This window comes from Apiospora marii (assembly GCF_038362585.1).
Source record: "Apiospora marii strain CBS 49790 chromosome Unknown utg000003l_segment0_segment0, whole genome shotgun sequence".
Lineage (NCBI taxonomy): Eukaryota > Fungi > Ascomycota > Sordariomycetes > Amphisphaeriales > Apiosporaceae > Apiospora > Apiospora marii.
The window spans coordinates 3,474,340-3,500,180 of record NW_027117374.1 but is presented as its reverse complement, the minus strand read 5'-3'; the positions used below and the strand labels follow the sequence as shown (position 1 = coordinate 3,500,180).

General features: G+C 54.7%; 11 protein-coding genes across 11 annotated transcripts; 6 read left to right on the top strand and 5 right to left on the bottom strand.

Moving 5' to 3' along the window:
• Window positions 1–830: 830 nt before the first annotated feature.
• Window positions 831–1,157, bottom strand: PG985_004646 (uncharacterized protein; the record flags this gene model as incomplete). Its single annotated transcript, XM_066824415.1, has 1 exon — window positions 831–1,157. One exon carries the CDS (start codon window positions 1,155–1,157, stop codon window positions 831–833), a length of 327 nt encoding a protein of 108 aa, XP_066687575.1.
• A 2,133-nt stretch (window positions 1,158–3,290) lies between these two features.
• Window positions 3,291–5,018, top strand: PG985_004645 (peptidase family M20/M25/M40; the record flags this gene model as incomplete). Its single annotated transcript, XM_066824414.1, has 1 exon — window positions 3,291–5,018. The coding sequence occupies one exon, from the start codon at window positions 3,291–3,293 to the stop codon at window positions 5,016–5,018; it is 1,728 nt and encodes a 575-aa protein (XP_066687574.1).
• Window positions 5,019–5,423: 405 nt separating this feature from the next.
• PG985_004644 (alpha/beta-hydrolase) lies at window positions 5,424–6,290 on the top strand (the record flags this gene model as incomplete). Its single annotated transcript, XM_066824413.1, has 2 exons — window positions 5,424–5,633; window positions 5,706–6,290. 2 exons carry the CDS (start codon window positions 5,424–5,426, stop codon window positions 6,288–6,290), a joined length of 795 nt encoding a protein of 264 aa, XP_066687573.1.
• Window positions 6,291–6,426: 136 nt separating this feature from the next.
• PG985_004643 (glutathione S-transferase II) lies at window positions 6,427–8,290 on the top strand (the record flags this gene model as incomplete). Its single annotated transcript, XM_066824412.1, has 3 exons — window positions 6,427–6,706; window positions 7,506–7,528; window positions 7,595–8,290. The coding sequence occupies 3 exons, from the start codon at window positions 6,427–6,429 to the stop codon at window positions 8,288–8,290; spliced, it is 999 nt and encodes a 332-aa protein (XP_066687572.1).
• Window positions 8,291–8,708: 418 nt separating this feature from the next.
• On the bottom strand, window positions 8,709–8,990 carry PG985_004642 (uncharacterized protein; the record flags this gene model as incomplete). The annotated part of the gene is made up of 1 exon (XM_066824411.1): window positions 8,709–8,990. The coding sequence occupies one exon, from the start codon at window positions 8,988–8,990 to the stop codon at window positions 8,709–8,711; it is 282 nt and encodes a 93-aa protein (XP_066687571.1).
• Window positions 8,991–10,312: 1,322 nt separating this feature from the next.
• Window positions 10,313–10,894, top strand: PG985_004641 (uncharacterized protein; the record flags this gene model as incomplete). Its single annotated transcript, XM_066824410.1, has 1 exon — window positions 10,313–10,894. One exon carries the CDS (start codon window positions 10,313–10,315, stop codon window positions 10,892–10,894), a length of 582 nt encoding a protein of 193 aa, XP_066687570.1.
• Window positions 10,895–12,346: 1,452 nt separating this feature from the next.
• PG985_004640 (uncharacterized protein) lies at window positions 12,347–12,973 on the bottom strand (the record flags this gene model as incomplete). The annotated part of the gene is made up of 1 exon (XM_066824409.1): window positions 12,347–12,973. The coding sequence occupies one exon, from the start codon at window positions 12,971–12,973 to the stop codon at window positions 12,347–12,349; it is 627 nt and encodes a 208-aa protein (XP_066687569.1).
• Window positions 12,974–15,416: 2,443 nt separating this feature from the next.
• PG985_004639 (sterigmatocystin biosynthesis P450 monooxygenase) lies at window positions 15,417–17,415 on the top strand (the record flags this gene model as incomplete). The annotated part of the gene is made up of 4 exons (XM_066824408.1): window positions 15,417–15,572; window positions 15,629–16,158; window positions 16,213–17,130; window positions 17,292–17,415. The coding sequence occupies 4 exons, from the start codon at window positions 15,417–15,419 to the stop codon at window positions 17,413–17,415; spliced, it is 1,728 nt and encodes a 575-aa protein (XP_066687568.1).
• A 457-nt stretch (window positions 17,416–17,872) lies between these two features.
• On the bottom strand, window positions 17,873–19,609 carry PG985_004638 (uncharacterized protein; the record flags this gene model as incomplete). The annotated part of the gene is made up of 1 exon (XM_066824407.1): window positions 17,873–19,609. The coding sequence occupies one exon, from the start codon at window positions 19,607–19,609 to the stop codon at window positions 17,873–17,875; it is 1,737 nt and encodes a 578-aa protein (XP_066687567.1).
• A 1,823-nt stretch (window positions 19,610–21,432) lies between these two features.
• Window positions 21,433–22,289, top strand: PG985_004637 (uncharacterized protein; the record flags this gene model as incomplete). Its single annotated transcript, XM_066824406.1, has 3 exons — window positions 21,433–21,653; window positions 21,707–22,017; window positions 22,066–22,289. 3 exons carry the CDS (start codon window positions 21,433–21,435, stop codon window positions 22,287–22,289), a joined length of 756 nt encoding a protein of 251 aa, XP_066687566.1.
• A 289-nt stretch (window positions 22,290–22,578) lies between these two features.
• Window positions 22,579–24,234, bottom strand: PG985_004636 (feruloyl esterase B-2; the record flags this gene model as incomplete). Its single annotated transcript, XM_066824405.1, has 1 exon — window positions 22,579–24,234. One exon carries the CDS (start codon window positions 24,232–24,234, stop codon window positions 22,579–22,581), a length of 1,656 nt encoding a protein of 551 aa, XP_066687565.1.
• Between the last annotated feature and the right edge of the window lie 1,607 nt (window positions 24,235–25,841).

The window sequence follows — 25,841 nt, the reverse complement described above, 5'->3', positions numbered from 1 at the left end:
GGTAGCACGTAGTGTTCCCTTGAACAAAGAGGTGATCGTTGGATTGGAAGAAGCTGCATGCAAGGTTCATCCCCTCAGGTTAAAAGGTAAGCCACAAAATTCTTCACTTCCTGTACGTATCAACTTCCCCGTCACGACATGGAGAAAAGGCCCGTTAATTGGCAGATGCAGGAAACAATAGGTACTGCGACGTACTGCACTATGCTACATACGCGACGGGATGCGCCAGCAATGGTGGAACCAGAATTTCCGACCCAACTTTGCCGTCTGCGCATTCGAATTCACGATACACACACAAGCTGATGCTTGTTATGCCTCGCGAAGAGCAAACCATCTTTTGGGGGTATCATTAGCAAGATACCGAGAGCCTAGGGCTCATGGGGACATTTTATTTACCTTCTGGTGGTCAGCGAATTGACGCCTTCCACATGTCGACATCACGAATCAACTATCCGATTAAGGACATTAAGGACCGCACATAAGCTTTACAGATCATCCCTACCCTGTCTACTTTCATTTTCACATCACGAAGTCCTCATCAACAGAGACCTGGTCAATAAAAGACAAAGTGTGGTTTGAGAGATAACTCAATTCATTGAATGATAGCATAGGCAGTTGAATAACTAGCGGCATGTTGTGTGCGGCCTTTGTCGTTCCGGTTCCTGCTCTCAAACTCTCTGTGCCTTCCATAGCTTTCTTTTCCATACAGTCATATTCCTGGAGCATGCTGGATGGGCACGACGAACCATCGTCCCCTAGGGCTCCTCGGGGTGGCTGGCTTCAAGACTCGCTGCTATTGCTGTTGCTCTCTCTTCCTTATGAGAGTTCCTTCAGACTTTCAGGCTGCCGGCTTGCTGGTGATGGGGCGCATGCTTCTTCGGGGCGGCCTTTGCGTTCTGCACCGGCGGGGGTCCGTCTCCGGCACTCAGAGGGCGCGCGGCGGCGGCGACGGGGCAGTCGGAGTCCAGGTCGTCATTGAACAGGATCTTGCTTCGGGCACCCTCGCAGAGTCCAGGGCGGTACTGGATATCGAAAGGCTGGCAAGCCTTGGTGCAAGTGTGGCCGGGCCACTGGTGCTGCTGGGGGTCTCGGGCCTCGTCGAGGACGGTGCATCCACACCCGACGTATATGATAACGGGAATGCGGCAGAAAACCATGGCGTCAGTCTTTTTCTGTTGCTTGCTTGGTGGTTTGTGGATAAGGATATGTGTGAGGGATGAAGGAAGGAAGGAACAAGAAGACTGTGGGTATGTCTGTTGTCGAGATTCGGCGACCCCTTTCGGCGTGTTGGTCCTGGATGTGTGTATGTGTATGAGAGATGAAGGAAGGAAGGAAGGAACAAAAGGATGTGGGTATGCCTGTTGTCGAATCTGGTGACCCCTTTCGGCGTGTTGGGCTTGGATGTCTGTCGAGTTTGGCGACTCCTTTCGGCGTGTTGGTCTTGGGTGTGTATGTGTATTCGGGTGCCTAGTCCCTGGTCCCTGGGCACCGGAAAGACAAAGATATAAGATCAGCCCCCGGCGACGGTCGTTGAGGAAACCAGACACAGGTCTTCTATATTCGATGTGAATATCGAAGGGACTCCGGAGTCGAGAGAGGAACTGATGATGCCGTGTACGTGTTGCTGGAGTATTCGTGAACAAGGTCTTTGTTGGAAAGCTGCACCGGGCAACAAGGGAAACGGGGTAGACAAAGCCGCACTCGGTGATGAAAGAATCAAGACATGGGCCTTGTTCCGTACGCAAAAAAAGGTAAGAAGGGAAGGAAGGAGATAATTATCTGGACAAAGAGCGCAGCAGCAGCCCACACCGGCGGGAACTGGGCTATTGATGGCGAGACGAGAGAGACGAGAAGAGAGAGAGAGAGAGAGAGGCTCAAAGTTTTTTCTTTATCTTTTTTGCTGCTCTTCCCCGTACTCAAGTTGGCGCGATCTTGCGTGTGTTGATGAGTTGGATGTGACTCGGGATGGATCACCACACACCGGCTGATGAGATTGTTGCTGAACGCACAAACAGGTTCAAGATAGGCAGGACGGAGAGGTCAACGGAGAAAGGTGACCTGAGCCATGGTGAGGCAGAGGTGACTCTCTTCTGAATGCTAAGACTGAGGGTTTCAATGGTGGCTTTGAAGCTTCTGGTAATTGAGCATATTGATTGTTAGGGCAGCTCGCATCCTGGATAATCTGCTCCCCCTTTCAGCTCACGCAGGCGGCACATTGTCAGAGTGAGTGTTGGGTGAGATGACTGTGAGAGCCTCAATTGAATCCACCAACTCGGTGTTACACAATCACATTGTTTCTGCGTAAGGCAGGCGCAACTCTCGAGTCGCAATGCAATATCAATCCAAGCAGTGGGCCGTTGGCTCTCGCTGTGACAAGAAGTCGCGATTCCCTTTGGTCATGCATGGTCTCTAAATGTCAATAAAGCGGGGAGATGCAGCGCTAACTCACTGCTGCTGCATTCACTGTTAGTTGACCACCAAAGGACATGCAGGCAATTAGGTAGGTGGCTCTAGGTCTTTACATTTCGGCCACAACCCTTTTGAGTTGACCAGGTTCCGAAATCGTTCTTTGCAGGATTCCTAGCCAAGGTTGGTTCGTTGGTCGACTTGTCTACTGTCTAACCCAGTCCTGCATCAATCAGTTAGACATGGGGAAATCGCCAGTACAGTACCTACTGTAGGTCCATGTTAAATCAGAGTTGCCGTTAAACTGCGGGGTGCACTAGCATTGACCCTCAAGCTTAAGTAGCTGGGCACCGGGCTCTAGACCCTGGCCGTTTCTTCCTACCTCGCGCTGCTCGGAATATAATGCACACTTAAGACTCTCCGGTCTCCAATAATAGAGGTTGAAGGAAGAAAGACTATAGATAATACGTAGAGGATTCCTAGGTAGTAGGAAGTATGTGCATTGAAATATAAAGAGCACGAGCTGCCTCCCTTATCCAAGACGGCAAAGGCCTCGTCGCGAACAGCAAAATAGTATGAGTACTCCGTAGGAGGTCTGTCAATATCTCCAAGGGGAAAAGATAATGGCAATCCATCGACCGGCCCCTATCTCGCTCTTCGGTGTGGGCGTTTGGCTTGGGGGAGACGATCTCCTACAGATCGGGGCGGTTGCGACCTGCCCCATTGAGCTTAAGGGCGGGGCCTGTTCCTGGCTTCCCGAATGCACGTACAGCGATAACGGCAGTGGTCCAGTAGATTGTCCGACATCATGGCTGCTGATCTGATCTTCTCTTCCTTTTAACATCTTTTTCAAAGCCCTCGTACGTCTTTTACTGGTGGTCAAGATGGCAACTTACGAAAAGTTACCCTTGGTGCAGCCTTCTGCCGGGATTCCTCGCATCACCACCTCCAAGCGCCGCCGGGTGCCCCTATTGGCGATCCTATCGCTTTCAGCCCTTATTTTGCTATGGACTCACCGGGTCTTTGGCCTCTTCCGGGAGAGTGAGAAGCCACACGAGTTGCCTCTCGCTGCACAATGCCCTCAGGTGGACCCGCTGCTGCCAAAACTGAAATCCGATGCGTTAACCAAGATGGAGGCATACCTGGACTCGCCCAAGTTCCGCAACGAGACCATCGGTCGTATGTCTGGCGCTGTCCAGATCCCAACTCAGTCGTATGATGATATGGGCCCCATTGGCGAGGATCCGCGCTGGGACACAATGTACGAATTGGCCGCCTATTTTGAGAAGACGTTCCCCTTGGTCCACGAGACGTTGAAGCTCGACAAAATCAACACACATGGACTTCTATATACCTGGGAAGGCTCGAACAAGAGCCTGAAGCCCACTGTCCTCATGGCGCACCAGGATGTGGTCCCAGTTGCCGATACTACGATCGGGCAGTGGACCCACCCGCCATTCAGTGGTTTTTACGATGGCGAATCCATCTGGGGTCGTGGCTCCAGCGACTGCAAGAACCTTCTCGTTGGCACACTTGAGGCTGTGGAGCTACTGGTTAAGGCCGGTTTCGTCCCTCAAAGAACATTGGTGCTGTCATTTGGTTTTGACGAGGAGGTCTTGGCGGGCGAGGGTGCTGGTCACCTTGCCAAGGAGCTCCTGCAACGGTATGGCAAGGATGGCGCTGCCATCATTGTCGACGAAGGCGCCGGTCTCACGACGGCTTTTGGGGCCACCTTCGCGACGCCTGCGGTGGGTGAGAAGGGGGCTATTGACGTTGAGGTTACCGTACGGATGCCTGGTGGCCACTCATCGATCCCCCCTGCTCATAACGGTATCGGCGTCATGTCCGAGTTCATCACCTTGGTCGAAGCCAACCTGTACGAACCGCATTTCCATTCTGAGAACCCCTTCCTCGGTTTGTTGCAATGTGGTGCTGCACATGGTCCCGATTTCCCGGCCGAATGGAAGAAACTGTTGGGTTCCGGCACCACCATCAGCACAAAGAACAAAGACAGGCTTGCCAAAGAGGTTGCAAAGTTCAGTGATGAGTTCAAGTACCTGTTCACGACTTCTGTAGCTGTGGACCTTATTAGTGGGGGTGTCAAGTCGAATGCATTGCCCGAACGTACGACGGCTCTCATCAACCACCGGGTCAATGTTGGCGACAGCCCTTCTGACGTACAAGCTAAGATTGCCAAACTGGCTTCGTCCATTACGGAGAAGTACAATCTGACGCTCCACGCCTTTAACGATGAGGCCGAAACCCCTTCATCGATGACCCTGAAGTCTCCCAGGACTCTGGAGCCAGCGCCAGTAAGCCCGACGGAGGTGGACTCCTTGACTCCGTATGCCGTTCTCTCTGGCACAACGAGGGCTTTATATGATCAAGAGATCATCATGGCCCCCGGGTTGAGTACCGGCAATACTGATACCCTTTTCTACTGGGACCTTACCCGGCACATCTTCCGTTACCAGGCCGGTTGGGATCCCAAGCAAGAAGGTCTCGGTGGTATCCACACAGTTGACGAGCATATCAGTGTTCTTGCCCACATCAACACCGTCAGGTGGATCAGCACTCTTGTGCGTAATATGGACGAGGCTGCCCTTCCTTGAGGAGGAACTACTTCTGGTCTTGTAACTATCAGGTAGTTGGAATATAGCGACTCGTTGAGTTTTACCACCAGAAAGTCAGGTTGACAGTAGCAGCAAAAGGAATCTATTTTTGCGAATTGCCACTAAAACTCTTGGGTGGTAATCCATGAGTCTTGTCATATCATAGCCCCTTGGCCACCGCCTAGGCTAATCGGAATGACGACGCATCGTAGCTCCCTTGCAGTTGGTTCCGACCTACCCGTGAGCATGGGTCTGTAAGCAAGAGTGAGGCGCGTGTGGACAGCCGAGACCCCTTGCCTACAAAACTCCGAAGTGTCGCAGCCAATTTGGAGAAGGAGCCGGCAGAATCCTCTCCCCCGTTCCAAATCCAAGCATCCCCGCTCGTCGCATCTTTGAGATATGAAAATGGCGGCTTCAACCGTCTCGGAATTCAGGCTTCTTTTGTGTCCGGACCGTATGCTGGAGCTGGCCAAGCAGACGACGCTTCCTGACCACGAAGAATACTATGGATTAGGCGCATCGCTCGGCATTGATCTCCACGTCTTGAAGGAGCTGCAGACCGAATGGACTACCACATTCGACTGGTCCGCTGAGCAAGACTCTCTCAACAAGTCTGTGGTCCTATCCGAGTCGTTATGAGCGTAGTGCCCTGTCAAACAAGACTGACACTGAAGTAGATACCAGCAGTATACCGCCACTATTGAAGGTCTGGCCATCCACTTCCTTCACCAGAGATCCGAAGACTCTAATGCCATCCCGTTGATTCTGAGCCACGGGTGGCCTGGGTCCTTCGCCGAGTTCATTCCCGTGATTGACCCCTTGACCAATGGGAGCAAGGAGTCCTCGGTGTCCTTCCACGTTGTGGTCCCCTCGCTCCCGGGCTTCGCCTTCTCCAGCGCGCCGCCGGCCAACTGGACGCTGGACGACACGGCACGTGTCTTCAACACGCTGATGACCGAGGTTCTGGGCTACAATACCTACGCCGCTCACGGCACCGATTGGGGCGCCACTGTCGCGTATAGCATGTACGACAACTTCGCCGCATCCGTGCGCGCGGTGCACCTCACGAGCATCCCCTTTCTTCCTGTGGCGCCGGCGCAGTTCCCAGACTACGGTATCAAGCTGGACGAAAACGAGAAGTTCCAACAGCAGTTGATGGAGCAATGGATGGCTACCGGCTTGGGCTACTATACCGAACAGACCACCAAGGTGAGTGCGTGGTCGCTACAAGACGAAGGCACATGCACTAGGTTTGGCGAACTCTTGGACTGATTAATGGCGCAGCCCAACACGATCGGACTGGCGCTGTACGACAATCCTATAGGACAGCTGGCTTGGATGGGGGAGAAGTACATTGACTGTAAGATGATCCGACCGCCTTCCCCTCTTGTCGGCAAGTATCATCCCCATGCTCATCAACTTCTACCTACTAGGGTCCGACCCACGCGCCGGGACCGCGCCGTCGGTCATCACGCGCAAGGAGATCCTCCGCCAGGTCTCTCTGTACTACATGAGCAAGTCTTTCGTATCCTCGGTCTTCACCTACGCCCAGAACGCCACTTCGAGCCGGGCGGACTACACCAAGGCGCGAAACGACGCGCCCATGCTGTACAGCAGCTTCAAGTACAACGGCGGGTTCTGGCCCAAGGAGATTATCGCTCGCGTGGGGAACCTGGTCTCGCATACCTGTAAGCTCTTTCCCCGTACCCGCGTGTCTCCGTTGTTCCTCGACGTATTTATCCTCCGAGCCTAACGCACATGACAGACCACGACTTTGGCGGACACTTTGCCGCCTTGGATAACCCGCCCGCTCTGATTGGCGATATAAGGAAGATCGGGGACTACTGGGGTAAAAAGTAGGATGCTTTTATGCTGGTATGCTGGAACGCTTCAGACGAAGAGGCATTTCCTATGTAGAAGGACAATTATACAGAAACTAGCACATGCATAACCTCGGTCGAAGGTCCTCAAATAACTCGCCTCGTTGGAATCACCACCAGTCCCCCTTGACCAGATCACATCAATAACCCTAGTATTGCGAGCGCAAATTGTTTAGTCGCGTAAGGGCCTTCACATATCAGGGAATGTAGTATTGGCGGTGTGATTGCCTTGTAGCCCCTTGCTTGATAGCCAACACACATTGGATGCAGGGGTATCCGGTTCACTGACCGCAGGTCCGGAACAACAATGCAATCGAGTTGCCCCGACACGTCGCCCTTGTTTCTCCATCTGATCTAGTATCATGCATCATGGTGCTTATTTATTGGGGCTTTGGTTGTTTGAAATGCATCGACCGTGAAGTTAGACGCTTCAACATCCGACTCGGAGTATCATAAGCCAAACTCGCCCATACGCACATCCCACTCCCAACTGTATCATGGCGAGCAACCCACCCAAACCAATCCATGTCTGGCTGACCCGTAGGTAACACACGGTCGCTTTGCTGTATTGCGACGAAGGCATCTATCTGGCTAACACTTTCCGCAGCACCTGGCCCTAACCCGTGGAAGGTCAGTGCCCCTATCGGTCCTTAAAGCCTACATGTGCTGGTTGGCTGGCGGCTGAAATTTTGCCAGGTGATCTTTCTGCTGGAAGAACTCGGTCTCAATTACGAAGTCAAGTCGTTCAGCTTCGAGGTCGTCAAGAAGAAGCCCTTCACCGACGTGAACCCCAACGGCCGTGTTCCGGCCATCGAAGACCCCAACACCGACCTGACGCTCTGGGAGTCGGGCGCCATCTTCCAGTACCTCGTCGAGACCTACGATGGCGAGGGCCGCCACCGCGTCTCGCACGCGTCCTTCCGGGAGCGCCAGCTCTGCAACCAGTGGCTGCACTTCCAGATGAGCGGCCAGGGCCCCTACTACGGCCAGTGCAGCTGGTTCCAGCACCTGCACCACGAGAAGTACCAGCCGGCCATCGACCGGTACGCGGGCGAGATCCGGCGCGTGCTGGGCGTGCTCGAGGGCGAGCTGGCGGCGCGCTCCGCCGACGCGCAGTGGCTGGTCGGCGGTAGGATGACCTTCGCCGACATGGCCTTCGTGCCCTGGAACTTCCGCCTCAGCGAGGTCCTCAACCAGCCCTGGGACCGGGTCTGGGAGGGCCTCCCCCACGTCCGTGAGTGGCACGAACGCATGATCAGTCTGCCTTCGTGGAAGCGGGCCATGGAGCTGCGCGCCCGGCTCATGGACGAGCAGGGTTTGCAGTGGAACGGAGTCCCCAAGGGTATTGAGTCCTTCACGGAATACGAGAAGCAGATTGCTGCTCAGGACTAGGCGGCATGAGTATAGTGCGGAGGAAGAGAATTTAAGGGAATGAGGGAGGACAGGACAGTTCAATCTGTGTCAATAGCTCAAGTTTGGAGTAGTTGCTAGTCACAAATTGTAACAGCCCTGATTTCCAATTTCGGTTTTGACTATAATACAGGACCGGATAGTAAACGTTCGAAAGAGCAGGGAGTAGTTATACTGTTTCAAGCCGGCAAAATCATAGCCAAGAAGAGGATGATCGATATTTAGTGCGGCAGGCATTAGAATTGTTGACTCCTATTACTCCTATTGCTACACCCATAGAAACAGATCCCAATCGAGAAGCTCAAGGATAACCCAGGACAAGCCAGATGTTTCCGCAAAGCAAGTAATGCACAACCCGTCAAACAGGTCGGTAATCATCGCCAGAGACTTCGACGCTCTTTCACGTCTGGCGGTTGATGCCCGTGCACATGGCGGCGCACTTGGTCTTGTCGCCGCCGAGCGGGACGACGCAGCGGATCACCGACGCGGCCGCATCCTTGCAAGAGCACTCGAGCGCGTCGCAGGTCTCGGTGCCGTTGGCGTTCAGGACCGATGTGATTTTGACGGTGCCTTCGGGCAGCGATACCGATCCCTCATTGGCGGCGGCGGGGAGCGCGACGGCGACGCTGGACAACAGGAGGACGGATGCCAGTGCCTTTGCGGAGATGGCGACGAGCTGCATTTTGGGGTTTGTTTTGTTGGTTGGTTGTAATGTTGGTGAGGTTGACGTGATGTGATGGTCTTTAGTTGAGGCGCGATGTTCTTGAGTATTCGAAGGTGTGCGTTCGTATTGCTGTGTAGTGAGCGAGCGAGGCTGTTGGAAATTCAAAGAGAGTGTGATGCCTTGTGGTGATGAGTGATGAGAGAGAGGTTGTTTTTCATCATGGAGGATCCCCGGGCATTATATATCAGTATCGGCCATGACGAGACGGGTGGCTGCACACAGCATCCTGATCAGATAGGGGTAGGTCAGATGCGCAGTAATCAATCTATCACGATTCAGCAAAGTAGTATCAATGCGGCTTTACAAAACGCACCACGAATTTGCGTTTCTTGGTAGCATGGGGCGCGCATGTCATAGCAGCTGAAGAACCCCTGGCCCCTTCCGTACGTGCGAGTCAGTCTGGGCTATATTAGGCGCTCAGAGGCTACCCCGGACTAGCACTAGCCCCGCCTTGCCTTCAGTGCGCCCACACTGCAATCGGGGCCAATTCATGCATCTCCTTGTCAGAGATAAAACTAGTCCTGGTTCCGGCTATATACATTTGTCCTGATAGGCTCGATTTGGTGGCGCAGGTATAACCTCAGAGATGCCAGCTTGGCTTGGCATTCTTAACAATTACCGCAACCCAGGCTTCACACCCCGTCCAAGTAAACTACTTGTGTACCTAGTTGCCAAGGAAATGATGCGATGAACAGACCGGCCTAGAGGACCAGCTACAGGTTGGGATGTGGTTAACTTATTAATGGGCAAGTCAAGAACAATTTATTGATCTTGTCGGCGTCTGTAGAGTATTAATATCAGCAAACTCTGAGGATATTCTGACCGGGACAGGTATGAGCCTTGGACAGACACTTTGAATTGTGTATTTTCGAACAATATTGTCCTTGTCCATGTGTCTGGCTCATCACTGCCGCGGAAAGAATACCGTCGGAGTTTCCGACCTGATGATACTGCTGATGTGACCTTCCCCCTATTTCGTTCGTTCCAAGTCACGAGAGACTGGAGATGTTGTCTGGGACATTTGAAGTCATCTTAAACTAGGTATAAAACCAAAGAACCAAACTTTTCCTTATGATGGTTGTCGTTTTAAAGTCTAGGTTTCATTTCGGGAATGCAGGAGGAGTAGCAGGACCCTCGGAGTGGTCCAATGTAAATGAAGCGGCTAGTTCCTTACGTGTGGAGACGCCACGCTAAAGAGACAGCTGGTTTGAAACTTCCCGTCTTCACTCCACATGCCACACACAATCCCCGTGCCACAAAACACATCAACCGATCCCGCCATGATGGATCTACCGATCCTGTCAGACGCGCCGCTGTCCCACCCAAATTGCTGTCTAAGCTTATCGACACGTCTTCTGGAGAATCTCGAGGACTTGTTTCAAGATGACAGCAGCACCAGCGGAGGAGAACCACCGGACGGCCGCCTCGTGCTTTCTGTGGGCTGTGGCAGCGGCCTTTTGGAGAGCCTACTGCAAGCCTACCTGACACAAGAGGAGCCGGTGACGACGACGATGCGCGTCGAGGGCGTCGAGGTGGCTTCCGCCGCAACTTCCTACCTTCCCGAGGACCGCGCCAACACGGTCGCGGGCACCTGGGCGCTGAGCCGCCGGGCCGAAGACGCCGCGGCGCTAATGTTTGTGTACCCACGGAGCGTCGATCTGGTCAAGCGCTATGTCGACGCGTTCTTTAGGAACGGAAAGGCGCGCACGATTGTGTGGCTGGGGCCCCAGGCCGACTGGGAGGTGTTTCGGCCAGCGCTCGAGGGGCAGCATAGGCCATCGGAGGCACAGTTGACGATCCGAGGGGGGTCTGAGTGCGGGATCGGGGACTACGAGATGATGGCTGTCTTACAGGCTGCATAGCATTAGCACTGATCCAAATCCGGCTGCTTTCTCAGTCCTGGTCAGCGATAGGAAAGTCGTTGTTGTGACAGGGGTCAGGCGTCGTAGTTTGGTCTACAAAGTAAGCATCTCTTCCTTCCTCGGCAATCCGTTCTCTGTGCTCCCCAGTCTTGTAGCTCTAACACTCTTTATATGGTAGGTATACCAAGGCTGCAACTGTCCAATTTCTGACTTTGCATGCGGGATTCTCCCAATAACGTCAATATTTAGCTCGCACTCATATCACTTTTTCTTGGACACATTCGCTGCGCCTGCTACCTCTCAACAGATTTGTATTGAGTATTTATAACTGCTCTTAGAAACTGGGAGAGTTAAAAGCTTGCTAATCACTTTACGCAGTCATTAATCACCAAAGAAGACGAAGCCATATCGAGGGGCTGAGGAGTCGAAGTTGCAAGGAATGAATATTATTACTATAATCCTCCTTTTCCCTTCACCTAGAACGAGATCATCAGAGACGCCTCTGTTCCAGGCAACCTTTTGCATATAGTTGATGTAACTCGGCGCCTTCTGTGAACAACCGAGTCGAAGGCAAATGCCGTGGGAGGAGCTGAAAACATATCTTTTGCTGAAAGCTATGTAGCTGTTGAGATTGGTTTGGACGCTACGGCAGATAATTCAACCCTATCTGAAGATGCAAGGTTAGAGGACCTGGTTTCCCGATTACGCTTCCACCATGGAGGGATTTCTACCATAAGGCGTTCGGTTTCCTAGAACGGCGCAAACTTTGTCAGCAAGAATTCACCAATGTTGAAAGGGTGGTCTACAGCACACTCCCAATTTCGTCTCCAGAATCAGCATCATGGCCCGTCCTAGAGAAACTTTCTGGTACTCCAAATGTCAACAACGTTTCTCCTCTTGTTCTTAGTATCTCCGCATCGATTTTGATCTCGTTCATTCTTTATCCTATCATAGAGAGTGCAGTTCGGCTGGCGGTTGACCACATGTCAGTTGTCGGCAGGGCTGCACTCCTCGCTCCGTCTGGGGGGCTGCTGTAAGCCTGCATCGACTATGGAGTTGATCAACGTCCTGGAAATGGACGGGAAGTTGTCGTAGGGTAGATTCCACGGTAAACCAGTTTGAAACAGTAGATGTAAACGGAAGACAAGACAGTAGTACTAGCTGAGCTGGCCGTCTCCATATGCAGCATGTAGTTTGATTTATCTTAGGCCCAATCTTGGTAGGTTGACATATCACTTCGAAGGGAGGCAGGTGATATTTTATTAGATGCGATTATAATCCATGGGATAGGTTGTGCAAAAGATAGAGGTTCTCGGCCCCCAAGGGGGTGCTGTTAATGGATCAAAAGTACCATACTCGCGCGATAAGTAACATCATGCTACATGAAATCTGGTTACGCCTGTTTCCCCAATACAATACTAGAAGTCTCCGTTTCTCCGCATATCTCTACGTTCAAAGCACACATCTGAACGTATCGCGCGAATCCTCACTGCCGCCGCTGCCCTCGAGATTCTCCGCCTCCCACTCGGACTGGAGGTACCGGAGCACCAACCAGGCCTGCCAGAACTCGGTGCCATCCTCGGAGTCGCTGGCGCTCACGCTGTTGAGGTCGCAGCGGCCGAGCGACCAGTAGCCACCGGGGTTCCTCCAGCTGAACTGCAAGGTTTGGACAATAAAACGTGCGGCGTGGTCCAGGGCCGGCCAGTTCGCCTTTTTCGACGACGACGACGAAGAAGAAGAGGAGGAGATGTGGCGGCCGCTGTGCTTTTTGCTACCATCGCGGCCCGTCGTCCCCAGGCTGCTCGTGTACTTCTTGGTCCGGAACGCGTCCTTGCGCTTGCACCACTCCAGCAGGGCCTCTAGCCCAATGTCCTCGACGTACTCGGCCTCCATCAGGTAGTCCCGCGCGTACTCCTCGAAGAAGGGCCGGATGTGCGCGCTTCGCAGGGTCAGATACACCTGGTTGCGCGAGCGTGCGTCGTCGCCGAAGTTGAGGTACTGGCAAAGCAGCTTGAAGCTGCTGCTGCTGCTGGGACTGAGCCCATCACTTGAACTGCTTGACTGTGATGTCCCAGCCATGTTGTTTTTGGGGATGGAATCTTGTTGCATGTGTTTGTGCTGCCAGTGAGATCCGAGTAGAATTAACAGGGGGTGATAATGGTCTTGTAAAAACGAATACGTGAGTGTGGTTGGTGCAGGAATGAAGCCAACCTCCTTCCTTGGAAGTGGCGTGCTGGTGATCTGATTCTATTGGTGATCGTTTGGAGGAGTGCGAAATCTGAGACAGGGTCGGACGGGTTCAAAGCCTTTGTGTGTGCAAAGGGATTGTTTTATCCCGCCTCGGGATAGGAGGGGTAGCTGGTAGCTTTCCAGCCCGCTCCCACTCCCGTTGGATGCAGTACGGGCAAGGCAATCACAAGGCAATTGTCTTCCAATCAGAGGGAGTGCACGTATGCGGGATCGCGTCAGTCGGACTCGCGGGGGGCCAACGGCACCTCACGATTCGCCGTTTGTGGTACACGATGACTGTATCAGCCCATGCCACCACCCGGCGCATCTCTGGTGCTTGAGTCAGTTCACACCACGAAGATCCAAACAGCAAACGAAACAGGCCGATTAATTATCGCCGCAGGTTTGAAAAGCCTATCTATTCTTCTTACTCTGCTATGAGATCAAGCTGTGAATACTAGTTGGACGCCTGGGGCCAAACTCCTTGTGATAAGCCCACCTACCAAGTTACAGAAGGCGTGGGGTTGATGTGCATACTTTGTACAAATACAGCTGGGACTACAAATGCCTCTGTGGCCTCAGCAGCACCAAAAAAGTGTATATCTTCTCAAGAGGATGTACTACTAGATACCAAACGAGCTGTCCCATGCACTCTAGAATCCCCTGAAAGCTGCGCCATTATTTAATATGCTACTTCATGCCTTGGTAGCTGCTATGTTTTCATGATATATCGTTCTTCCACATCGGCGATATGGTATGCCAGCAATGTAAGTAAAGCCGGCTGGGGTTTTCAATCGCTTCAAGTTGCTAAATATCTAGAAATCATTGGTTGTCCTTATGTTGCGGGAATGCGAGCTACCCCTGAAATATACGAGCTCTGGTAGAATCTGTCACCTCGCCCATTGACGCAATAGCAAGGGTCAAAGTGCCCGACCAGTGTGAAGATATGCCTTGCAAATAGGGTCGAGTGTAACGTTGCTTGCTTGTACAACATTGATCTCGGATCGAGGTTTGTCGCCTTGAGGAAAGGAAAGCAATCAACAATACCAGTCTCTTCCCCCACACCCCCTGTCCCGGAGTATCCACAGAGACGCCCTTCACAATCCGGAGATTCAAACGGCTTTTGAATCCATCTGTCGACGAGCCAAATGGGTTGCCAATCTAATCGGTAATTGGTCGGCAAGAGTCAAATCGTTTGTCGACCTTGGGTCTTCATTTGCTGGACCCAAGGGTGATTGTCCCGCGTTGGAGATGTACTTGGCAAAGAAGTGCACTGGCAAGAGGCCGGTGGCTGGATTTGACGTTTTTCTCCGCCGGATATCCAAGTGGCATTCTTCCCATTAATTCCCTATGACTGGGACATCGAGCCGATGCCTTGACATTCTAATTATCCTATTAATGTGGGCTGTTTGCTGATCGACACAGGGATGAGCGCCCGGAGCTGGTGGGCTAGGGGGCTAGAGTGGGCAAGCGCTTCAGCTGTTACGTACTGTGCGGTATCGCGGGCGTCCCGATTGAGTTAGCAATTCGCTATCGCAAAGCCCGCATCGGCTTTTACTCTATCATCTTAGATGATGCCGATCTAAGTAGTACGCACAGCAGCACCGTACGAAGCAATTGCTTCGATTCAATTCCGGATCGCTGTATGGAGAAGAGCAGTCATATTGTGATCTGTCGGAGCATTTCAACAAATCGTATTGAAAGACGGTGCCTAGGTACCTAGCTTTCTGGTTGTTCGGTGAGAATTTAGGGAGGCGTTAGAGTTATTGGAGAGGCTAGAAGCTACGGGTAGCAGCAACCGTTGCGCATACCCGCTGCAATAGAGTTCTGACCCCGATTTCTGCCTTGCGACCCCCATCCAGTAAGAGAAGAATGGGAGCCAACTGCCAGCCAACCCCAGCGGCTTCGGTTCGGCACCCAAACCCCATTTGGAGTGACATTTTCCAGCGTCGTAACCCGATCGCCTGCCATCTCGTTAGTCTTTGATTAATCAGGATATCATGCGAGCTTGCGAGCATGATAATCCTGATCGGGCTGAGTGAGGTACGTACTCAACTAGCCATGTTCCAGTTTTGACGCCGGGTTGGGTAAGTGATGCGTAGTAAGTAGTAGCATTGAAGACAGAAGTGGCTTTCGTGACATGGATCCCCCTCTTCATCACAATGGCTGGCGTTTCGCTATATTTATGTCGACGCAAGACTTTTCATCTTCCTCTGCCTGTCAACTACAGACCACCTGCGAAGAGAATTGCGTTTGTTTCTGCGCATAGCCAATGTCGTCGGTCGTGTCCAACATGGAATTCCTGACGTCGGGACAATGGCAGGCTTGGCCCCTCGTGCAAGCCTGCATCAAGGCAGCCTTCCTCCTGCTGGGCTTCAAGATGGGCCTGTTCTTCTTCGAAGGCTACCAGATCCGCATGAAGTTCAGGCAGATGAAGGAGCAAGGCATAGTGAGTACACCCGAACGAATACTCCAATGAAAATGCTGTGCTAAAACCCATAATAGCCCATCGCCGAACCTCACTCGCTCGTCTGGGGCCACCTCAAGATGATGGTGGCCATTCGGGCGAATTTCCCCCAGGACGCCCACAACCACTATGCCCAGATCTACATGGTCCAGAATTGGCAGAAGTTCTTCCCGGGGGTCGAAGAACGCCCTCCCATCTTGTACTTCGACCTGTGGCCGGTCCTCGACCCCTTCGCCTTCGTCGTCGACCCGGCCATGTGCCAGGACATCGTGCAAGACCGTTTACAGCCTCGCCACCCTCAGATCAAGCACCTGATCAAATACATCTCGGGCGAGCGCAACCTCACTGGCTGGGATCAACCTGTCCACACCCTCTGGCGATCTCGACTAAACCCTGGTTTCTCGGCGAGAAACCTCCAGTCCCACATGCCGACCTTCATCGAAGAGGTCCAGCTCTTTGTCGACCTTTTGAAAGCTAAAGCGCCAAAGGACGGGTCCTGGGGAGAAATGTTCCAGCTCCTGGACCGCACGACCAACATGACCTTCGACATCATATGCAGGATAGCCATGTAAGTTATGATGATAAATACATATCCGGAAAGATGGCCATGCTGACCTATTAGGAACCTCAACACCAACGAGCAGAGAGAAGGGCCAACTGAGTTGCAGAACAGCATGCGGACGCTCGTCCGCGACCACGTCATCTTCAAGAACCTCGGTACGCTGCTGCAGCGCCTGGACCCGCGATGGAACCTGCAGGCATGGCGGTGCAACCGCATCCTGCGACGCACCCTGATGCCGCGAATCCAGGAGCAGATCGGGTCGGGCGAGCAGACCACGACGCAGAAGACGGTGATCCAACTGGCGACCAAGGAGATCAGCAACGAGGCGGCAACCGGCGGCACGAAGAACAAAGCCCCCCTGGACAAGGCGCAGTACAGCGAGGACGTCCTGAACCTCATGAAGCAGTTCCTCTTCGCCGGCCACGACACCACCTCGACCACCATCACCTGGGCCTTCCACTTCCTGGCGAAGCACCCGGCGGCCCTGGAGCAGCTGCGCGCCGAGCACACGGCCGTGTTCGGCCCGGACCCGAGCACGGCCTCCACGACCCTCGCCGCCAGCCCCGCGATGCTGAACGCGCTGCCGTACACCAACGCCGTGATCAAGGAGGTGCTGCGGCTGAGCCCGCTGGCCGCGACGATCCGGCGCGGCAGCCCGTCCTTCTACTTCACGCACGCCGACAAGGCGGGCAACGCGCGGCACTACCCGACCGACGGCTTCGCGGTCGCGACCGGCACGGCCGCCATGCACCACGACCCGGCCCTGTTCCCGCGGGCCGACGAGTTCCTGCCTGAGCGGTACCTGGTCCCCGAGGGCCACGAGCTGTACCCCATCAAGCACGCGTGGCGGCCGTTCGAGTACGGGCCATTCAACTGCATCGGGCAGGACCTGGCGCTCATGGAGTTGCGTCTGGTGCTGCTCTTGACGGTGCGCGAGCTGGACATTGAATGTGCTTGGGATGAGTGGGACGCGCTGCAGTAAGTACCTTTTCCATATCTACGTACCCTTTTCTTCCTCCTTCTAATCCCCTCTCCCCACCACCCCCCAATCATGTATTACTTATTTCACGAAGAGAATACTGTATTCATACTCGCGGTTGTGTAATAATGCGAATTGTACTGACTGGCTCCGTGAACAGAGGTAGAGTCGACGCCGATGAGAAGCCGCCGATGATCAACGGCGATCGCGCGTATCGCACCATACACGGTCTGTCGTACCCCACGGACGAGCTCCCGGTTCACGTTCGGCTGCGAAATCCGTAGGCGGGTAGTCAGACGGCCCAATATGGTTTTATGAAGCATTTATCTGAAAGTCGGGTCAATTACATGAACCCCTCAAGTGTCAATCCATACAGGTAAATCTACTGGACATGGACATATTGAGCTAGGTATTACCCACAAACAATAGTAATCGAAACTGCTAAAATAATTATTATTACAAGTTGGAAATCATTTCAACCATAAATGCCGTTGCTATAGGTTAAAGGGTTCTAAATGAAAAGAAACGAATGCTCCGTGACTCCGGCGTACGCAGAATCAGTCAACCATCCAAGCCCCATCTATATGATGCACCGTTGTAAAAAGAAAAAGATTAGGAAAAGGTAGAGGGAGGAGGGTCAGGCTAATGCAATGGATGCAGTACAAATAGTCCTTTCCGTCATATCAATGCATGCAAGCCACACCCGCCGTGTAGAATGTCAAGCGTATGTAAGAGGGTATCCTAATCGCGAAGGTTTGCAAGAGCTTCGGGCCTGAAGTACTCCTGCACACGTTTCGACATGCTGGGCTTCCTCTTAACGACCTTCGTGTCGACGATGAGGGGCACCGCCGGCACCGGGTCCGGCTGCGGTTTCCCTGTCCGATCCGTCTGCGAGCGGTAGCTGACCATGCTGGCGCGCTTCCGGTGGCTATTGCTGGCGCGCTTTTCCTGCTTGCTCGGCTCCTTGCCCGGCTGGTCCGCGTTGTTAGCATGCCAGTCGGCGCCGCCGAGCAGAGCCTGCAGGTCGAGGTCCGGTTCGGGCGGCGGCAGAAGCCCGGCGAGGCCCGCGGCCCGCGACCGTGTCGACAGGGTGCGCCACAGGTCCTGTCGGTACTGGCGGTCCTCCTCGGCGGCCTTGCTCAGGAACCGCTGGAAGTCCGTCTCCTCCTCAATGACGGCATCGTGCGGGTCGGGCACGAGCCGGTACGAGTGGCGCTGGCTCTGGCGCGGGCGCTGCTCTTTCTCGGCCGCCGCCGTCTGGTCAGAACTGCTACTCGGCCGGAGGGGGGTCTTCTCGTCGCTGGCGTCGATGGATGCCGGTGACAACGGTGGCGCCGCCGTGGTGTAGTCGGCTTCGGCGTTGTAGCTTGCGAACGAGAACCGCTTCGATCGCGACTCGGTGTGGCTCGTCGGGGCCCAGGACCTCCGCTTCGCATGGTAGTCGTTCTGCTGCGGCTGCAGGAGTTGCAGTGGCTGCTGCGGCGGCTGGAAGTAGTCATCATCCTCGTCGACGCGCGGGGTATGGTGATGGCCCGGACTCGTGCGTGGACGAACGAGGGTCGGCGAGGCGGGCGCGTTCGACGACGATGACGGGCGCCGCCGCCCTTCGTCAAAGGATGCGAATCGCGCCGCCGCGTCAGGGTTCGGGACGGCCGTGCGAGAGAAGTCCGTCGCCGCATGTCTCGGTACGTAGACTGCTGGCGCCTTCTTGGACTCCGTCGATTCGGGTTGTCGGGGCAGCTGCTCTGGACCTCGAAAGCGCGCGCGAATGGACTTTTTCAGTCGCAGGGTCGACTTGCGCTCCATGGTCGCCGTCTTTTGGCCATCTTCACATGTGGCCGCGACATCCTTCCTCGGCTCTTTGGCTGCTGTAGGCAACGGGGGGACAATCTGTTGTTCTTCCGCTGCAGTGCTTGGCTGCACGAGCTTGAGGGCCTTTTTGCTTTGCGCTCGACGCAGCAAACGGCTGAATATGTTGGGCTGCTGCTGCTGCTGTTGCAGCTGCTGGTGATCGGCGGCAGTAATGGTAGTCGATGCTGACGGCGCGCCACCGACACCAGATGATCGTCGGGGCGGTTGGTCGGGCAGGTTGCATTGGTTGTGCCGAGCCCCAAGGTTATTTGCACTGCTGAAGACCCGCATTGCAGTGGGAGAACACGCCCGAGACCCCAGGCCCTGGGCCGCCTGACAGGGCTGCTGGTCGGAACGCAGATCGGCGGTGGTACCCCGCTGTCGGGTTTTGGACCGCGACAGGGACTTGGAGCTCTGGCTGGCCAACTGCTGCTTCTTGCTCGTGTACTGGCAACTGTCGTCGACCTGTCGGTACTGCCGTTTCAGCAAGCGATGAAAGATACCTTGGCTGTTGGCATGGTGGTTTTTGTTGGGCCGCGGGGGAAAGGTGTAGTATTGTTCAAAGTCGATCAGGCCATCCCTGGCGTCGTCGTCCTGCCAGTGGCCGTGGTAGGAATATCCCGCCATGCTGCGTTGGGGAACAAGCCTATTACGGGGTTAGGTCGGTCCTTGGGCCCAATCCAGTCAAAGCAGACCGGATCCTGTGCCAGTGCAGGCAAATCACCTTTCAGGACCCGATCCCGCTGCAAGGGCTGTCTGTATGTTTAAGACTGGGTATGCGGGTTGTGTGTGTGTCGTGTCACCTGGGTGCCAGCATCGAGTGTGGCATCCAGAGCCGAGGAAGACAGCACAGAAAGCTAAAGAGAGAAAGACCCGATTATCGTGTATGTACAATAGCAAGGATGTTTTTATTGCAACAACAATAGAGGCGTCCGCGGAAGCAAGAGAAAAAAAAAATAGAAACATCAATTACTGGTTGGCGGGCACTAGGTGCAGCGCCGGTGAAGCTTCCTTCCCCTTAAAGTAGTGCAAACATTTTCATGGTAGAAGCCGCCGCCCAAGCCTTACAAACTCTGGGGGAGCGAGTCACGATTGCAGAAACACGACTCACCATTGACGGCAATGGACGACGCTGATGTCTCTCCTCAGAGATGGAAGACGATTCAATTCGTTAATGTCACCGCTCGAGTCGCGCACGCGTATTCGGGGTCTGAAATCCAGCGAATATCGAACGACGTACGGTCATCAAAAGATAGTACCTAGTAGAGGGGCTGAGGTTGGCTGGGGAGATTGAGAGGAAATGCAAGATGTAGCCGTAGCCAGTATCTAAACCACATCGTTGGGCGCCATTGAATTTCTCAAACGCTAGCATCAACGTTAATCGGTTACGGGCTCTGCCTTTAACCTTTCGGTAATATGCGCAAAGTCTCCGAGCTAGGCAGCAAATGCACCAATCGTTAACAATATTCCAGTTGAGATGCCTCGATGAAACCAAGAGTGACCTCGTGTTCTTGAAACGAAACGTCGCCGCCCCTGGTTCCAATTTGGGAAGAGCCTCAACGTCACCGTTTTATCCTCTTCCTGGCTTTGCCCTCTAGAAATGCGCCACGCTGGGGCTGGCGTGATCCATGCGGCACAAGGACGTTCGGGGTGCCATTCTCGACGCTCTTCAGATTCGGGGAATTTGCACTCAGGTCTATTAGAACGCACCAACTACGCTCTTTCGAGACGCCCAGTGGTAATGAGTGCCTCCAGAGTTGGCTGCGATGTTTTCGGGTTGGGTCTTCAGAATCGTTGGGCAGCCGCCAGAATGGCTCGCTTGTCGTGTCTACAACAATCTTTCGGTAAGAGGGCCAAAAGGATATGGAATGGTAACTGGCTTAGCACCATGGGCCTCGTCCGGCGTTTATGGGATTCATGTAGTTGAGGCTCGAATAGACTTGTGGCCTCACCTGGGTCGCAAGGCTTGCGGAGATCAAGGGTCCAATGACACAGGAGCCATCGAATCCTAGACGACAAGAACGTGATTTCTTCGATGGCACCAAGTTGCCGATCAATAAAGCTGTTCAATATCTTTCTTTTCAGTTGGTCGATTGCTCGTAAGAATCTTGACACAAGAGGCATTCTGTACCTCCAAGTGACCGCAACACAGGGGCCTTTCGCGAATCGTGGAACGTCCACGTTTTTGGCCAGTTCCTCCAGTAATAAGAGACTCGTCGGGCCTGTGAACGTCTGTATTAGTTAAATGAGTTATTGAGCGTTTTCTTGAGCCGGTTGGATCTAAGCCGGCAGAGTTTCCTGAGGCAACCGTCACAAGGCATTATCTCAGATCCTGCGCTGCTGCTATTCGCAGCTCGAACATAACTACAACGCCTCTCCGCCTCCAAGTTAAATGCTGATGTCTCTCTGGAACAAAACCAGCGAGCGTCTCCTGAAAGAAGATGCGAACCATGTCGCAGGACAACACTCGGCCGCCGCCAATCCTGCGACTCCCGCCCCCGTCCACCCACAGCCCCCAAGCTCCAGCATGTACGACGTCCTCTGGCGCAGCCGGGCGCAGCATGAGCCCTCGCGGCGCGTCTTCGTGTAGCGCCACTGCTACAACTGCTCGCAATGGCATAAGTCGCTGCTGGCGCGGCCTTCAAGGGGTCGAGGGAGAGTCGAGCAGCTGGTGGGCCTAAGTTGCTACTCGCGGATCCCCGCCATGCCGCTGTCCATCACCAGGACCAACGTGACCTCGGTGCTGCACTTGACGGCGCGCGGTGGCCTGGCGGACCCGGTAGCGGCGCTGCTCCAGCAAGGCATGGCGTGCGACGACCAAGGACCGCGCATGCGCGACTACCGCCCCCTTGCAGTGCGCCGCCGTGTTCGAGGACAACTCGGCCGTCATTCGGCATCTCGTCGCGCGGCTGCGGTACCGGACCAAACAAATGCCCCAGCACGAGAGAAACCACCGCAACACGAGCCCCCTCGCCCCCGTCCTAGTGATGCAGCAACGTTGCCCGCGGAACGCCCACATGCTCCTCACCTGCGAGGTCACTAAGATCCACTCGTGGCAGATCTTCGACCCTCGCTGAGCGCAGTACTGCATCAAGCGGCGCAGCGTATGCAGCAGGTTCTGCTCCAGTTCGTCAAGACGGACGAGCTGCTCGTCCCCACGGCGTTCATCCTGAGCGGGTACGGCAACCCGCCCAAGAACTTGTGCCTGTCCACACTTCGTCGAGCGGATGCTATGGCGCATTGCAACCCCCTTTATGCCGACCCCGCCACTGACCCCAACAGACAAACGGTCATCATGCTGGCATAGATGCACACGAGCTGTCGGGGAATGAAATGACGGTACCATCATGTAGCTGACAGTGAAATGCCCATTATAGATCGAAGCAATTCATTTATAGTATTCAATTTAGATCCTTCGTTTTTGGGCAGGATGATGATGTTTATTTCGCTCTTTTAGTATAAATAGTATGTGTTTATTATATGCTAGTAACGTAGATAATAGAATTTGCCTTTATTATATATTTCTCTTGAGAGTTTGTAAAGTGCCCAAGGCCCGGAGAATGACGCACGTTTCGTTCGATCAGATGCATTTCCAGCTATCGATCTCCTTGACGTCGCCGGGCCCCTTGTAGACGTTGCGCAGGGGGGAACTTGCAGTGGGCGCGCTTGTAATCGACCCCGGCCGAAGCGGTCTGGTTGACAAAGGCGGTGCCGACGATGCGCTCGGGGGCCTTGCCCTCCTCGACCCAGCGGACCATGGCCATCAGCACGTTCTCCTCCGGGTCCAGGCTGGCGGAGCTGCCATCGCCCTGACCGATGGCGGTCGCGCCGGGACCGCCCTGGCAGTGGCTCATACCGCTGATGCGGAAGAAGCGGTAGAAGTCGTCGAGCTCGGCCGCGGGCTTGCCCATGGTGCGCGACACGTGGTCGTAGTAGCGGTTCGAGTTGGACGACGAGATGATGGAGTCCTCCTGACCATGGTAATGCAGGATCTTCGAACCGCGACCGGCGAACTTGGACAGGTCGCCAGACCAGGTGTTGATGGACCCGGCGTCCAGGCTCCAGGCGTCGGCCATCATCTTGGGCGTCACCACCGAGGTGTCGAAGTTGGGGTCGTTGTAGACGGCGAATTTGAACCAGTGGTCCGTGTAGAGGAACTGCTCGTCGGCCGAGCCGTAGATGCCGAAGATCATGCCCAGGATGCCCGCGCCGGGCTGCATGCGGGGGTACACCAGGTCCCCGTTGATGCCGTGCAGGTCCGAGTAGATCTTGCGGACCGTCTCGGCCTGCTTGCCGGTGATGCACTCCGAGGACGGGCTGTTGGTCTCGGGCGAGCAGATGAGGGCCTCGGGGCGGAAGTTGCAGAGGGAGGGCTCCTCGATGATACCGTCCTTGGCGCCGTCGATCTCATCGCACTGGCGGAGCAGCTCCGCGTCGAGCGCGGCTAGCGCCTGGGTCGGGAAACCGTCGGCGCCGGCGGCCTTGATGATGGGGAAGAAGGTACCGGACCAAGAGGTCAGATTGTTGAAGGCGAAGGCCGGGGCGCCGGCGACGACGCCGTCAAAGTTGTCGGGGAAGTCCTGGGCCATCTTCCAGCCCTGGCGGCCGCCGGTGGAGCAGCCAAAGTAGTACGACTTGTCGTGCTTCTTGCCGTAGAACTCGGACGCGACCTGCTTGCCGACGGCGACCGAGGTGTCGAGAGCCCGCCAGGCAAAGTCCTTGACCACCTCAATGTTGTTGAGCATGGTGGTGCCGTTTTGGCCACTGTGGCCGTTGTCGGAGCCCGTGGCGGCGAAGCCCAGGTTGGACGTGTAGGCCATCGAGGCGAAGTCGATGCAGCCATTGAGCCCGCCGTTGCCCGTCGCCACGAAGCGGCCGGTCCAGTTGCGGGGCAGCCAGGCCTCCATCTTGGTGCTGGAGCGCTCCGACGTGGCCAAGGTCAGACCAACACGGCAAATGTCGGCAGGCGCGACGGTGAACGGCGCGCCACAAGAAGGGTCAAGACCCGGCAGGCTAATGTTGGTGCCGGCCGCCACGAAATCGGCCAGGGTGACGGTCGCATTGTCCAAGGCCAGTTGCTTGCTGAGCCCGGCGCACGTCTCTTCAAACTCGGCATGGGCTCCGGGCAGAACGCCCGTTAGCACCGCGGCGGCTGATACTAGCAAAGAACCGGTTCTGGTCATGGTCGGGTTGGCCGGGGCTAAGAAAGAGAGAAGGGTAGGAGATAGGAGCAGAAGCAGGACAAGATTCATGCTGGCGACCAGGGACATCGCCCTCTTTTTAATGACGACCAGCCGCTATACGGTGCTGATCGCCCCGTCCCTGGCCTGGTGACTTGTACGTGTGCAGCCATTCCCCTCGTGGCCAGCCGCCCCTCTCTTCCCCTGCCGAGGTGGACGTGTCCACCTTCGGCAATTGTCAACTGGTATCGTCGGTGCTGGGAGCTCGTCCAATTTCAGCCGTTGCTACTGCACTCCATGTAAGCGATGGCGGTGGTGCAACCTCTAGCCGCAGCCTAGAGCCCAAAGATGATGGTGTGGTTTGGGAAGGTGGGAATGTGGAGGGACTCGACCGGTTCGCGCCCCGCAGTAGCATTCTGCAAGGAGAATCAAATGCGGTCTATGCGGTATCAGCCTGCGCCGCCTCCATAGTACGGAGAAAACAGGGGTGCTGGCAAAGATTCCAGAAGGTTAGCGGGCGAGGCGGATCTGCCAAGGCTCGCGGTCTTAGTTCCCATAGTGGGAGGTGGGAGGTGGGTGGTGGGTGTGCAAGGAGTGGGTTGTGGGTAGGCAATCGTCAATCGTGCTCAATGCCATCGTTACAATCAGTCCGACTCCGACACCCATAAGTCCATAATAGGGCAACTCATCGTCCAGATCGCTCCATCCTAGTACCATTCATTTCGGCCTCAATCCGGCACAGGATACCACATGCACGCCAAGTGGCAGTCAACTCACGTAACAGGTAAATTGAGCACCATCGCTGGCTTCAGGGCTCCCGAGCAAGGGCAGGCCGGCATGCTGTCCCGATTGAAAAACTGACGCCCGAGTCATGCAGCCATGCCTCCTTCCCAGTTGAAATTTACTGGGTGGCTGATCCGACAAGCCCTGTTGTGCCTGCCTGACTCGGGCCACAGGATCCACGTCGATGTCAAACTCGGATGCAAGGCACTCACTCACTTCCAAGGGATATCTGTTGCCAGCAATATCTACTAAAAACCAAACAACACACGTATACCTGGCAATACCAAAGATTGCTTTTGGCCCGTCTTACTTTACTTTCTGTGGCAGACCAGCTATAGGGTCGAAACCCAAGCACGTTTAGGTAGGCACTCCGTCAATAACAAAGCCAGATGGGGCAACAGAAAGAACATAGGTAGTTGTCATCGCGTATCATTCATCTGCAAAGCTCGAATATGTATGTTTGGTCGCCACAAGAAACCATTCGCTGGCCGTTTGTGAACAACGTGACCTTGGGACTTTCGAGAGACGGGAATTCCCACCCTTGGTAAATCCCACGGGACTTCCGGTCCACATTCTTCCCAATCCATCATTCATCGTCAGAAAAATTGGCCGTGCTCGCAGCAAACCACTTCCTGTTCCCCTGAAGAAACACCGACGCCAGCCACATATCATCTTGTCCATTATCATTCCCTCGACACGCTTGAAACAGACGACCGGTCTCCTTTAACTCGAAGTGGCCAATCTGACACGATTCTCGATACGCAACCCATACAGGCCGTGCAGGGACGAGAAAAGCGCCGCAGAAGAGGACAAACTAGAAGGGGCCGGCACCTCGTCAAGGGGAGAGAGAGTATAAGGAGGAAGTCGCTCAGCTGTCAGAAGGGATCCGTAAAGCA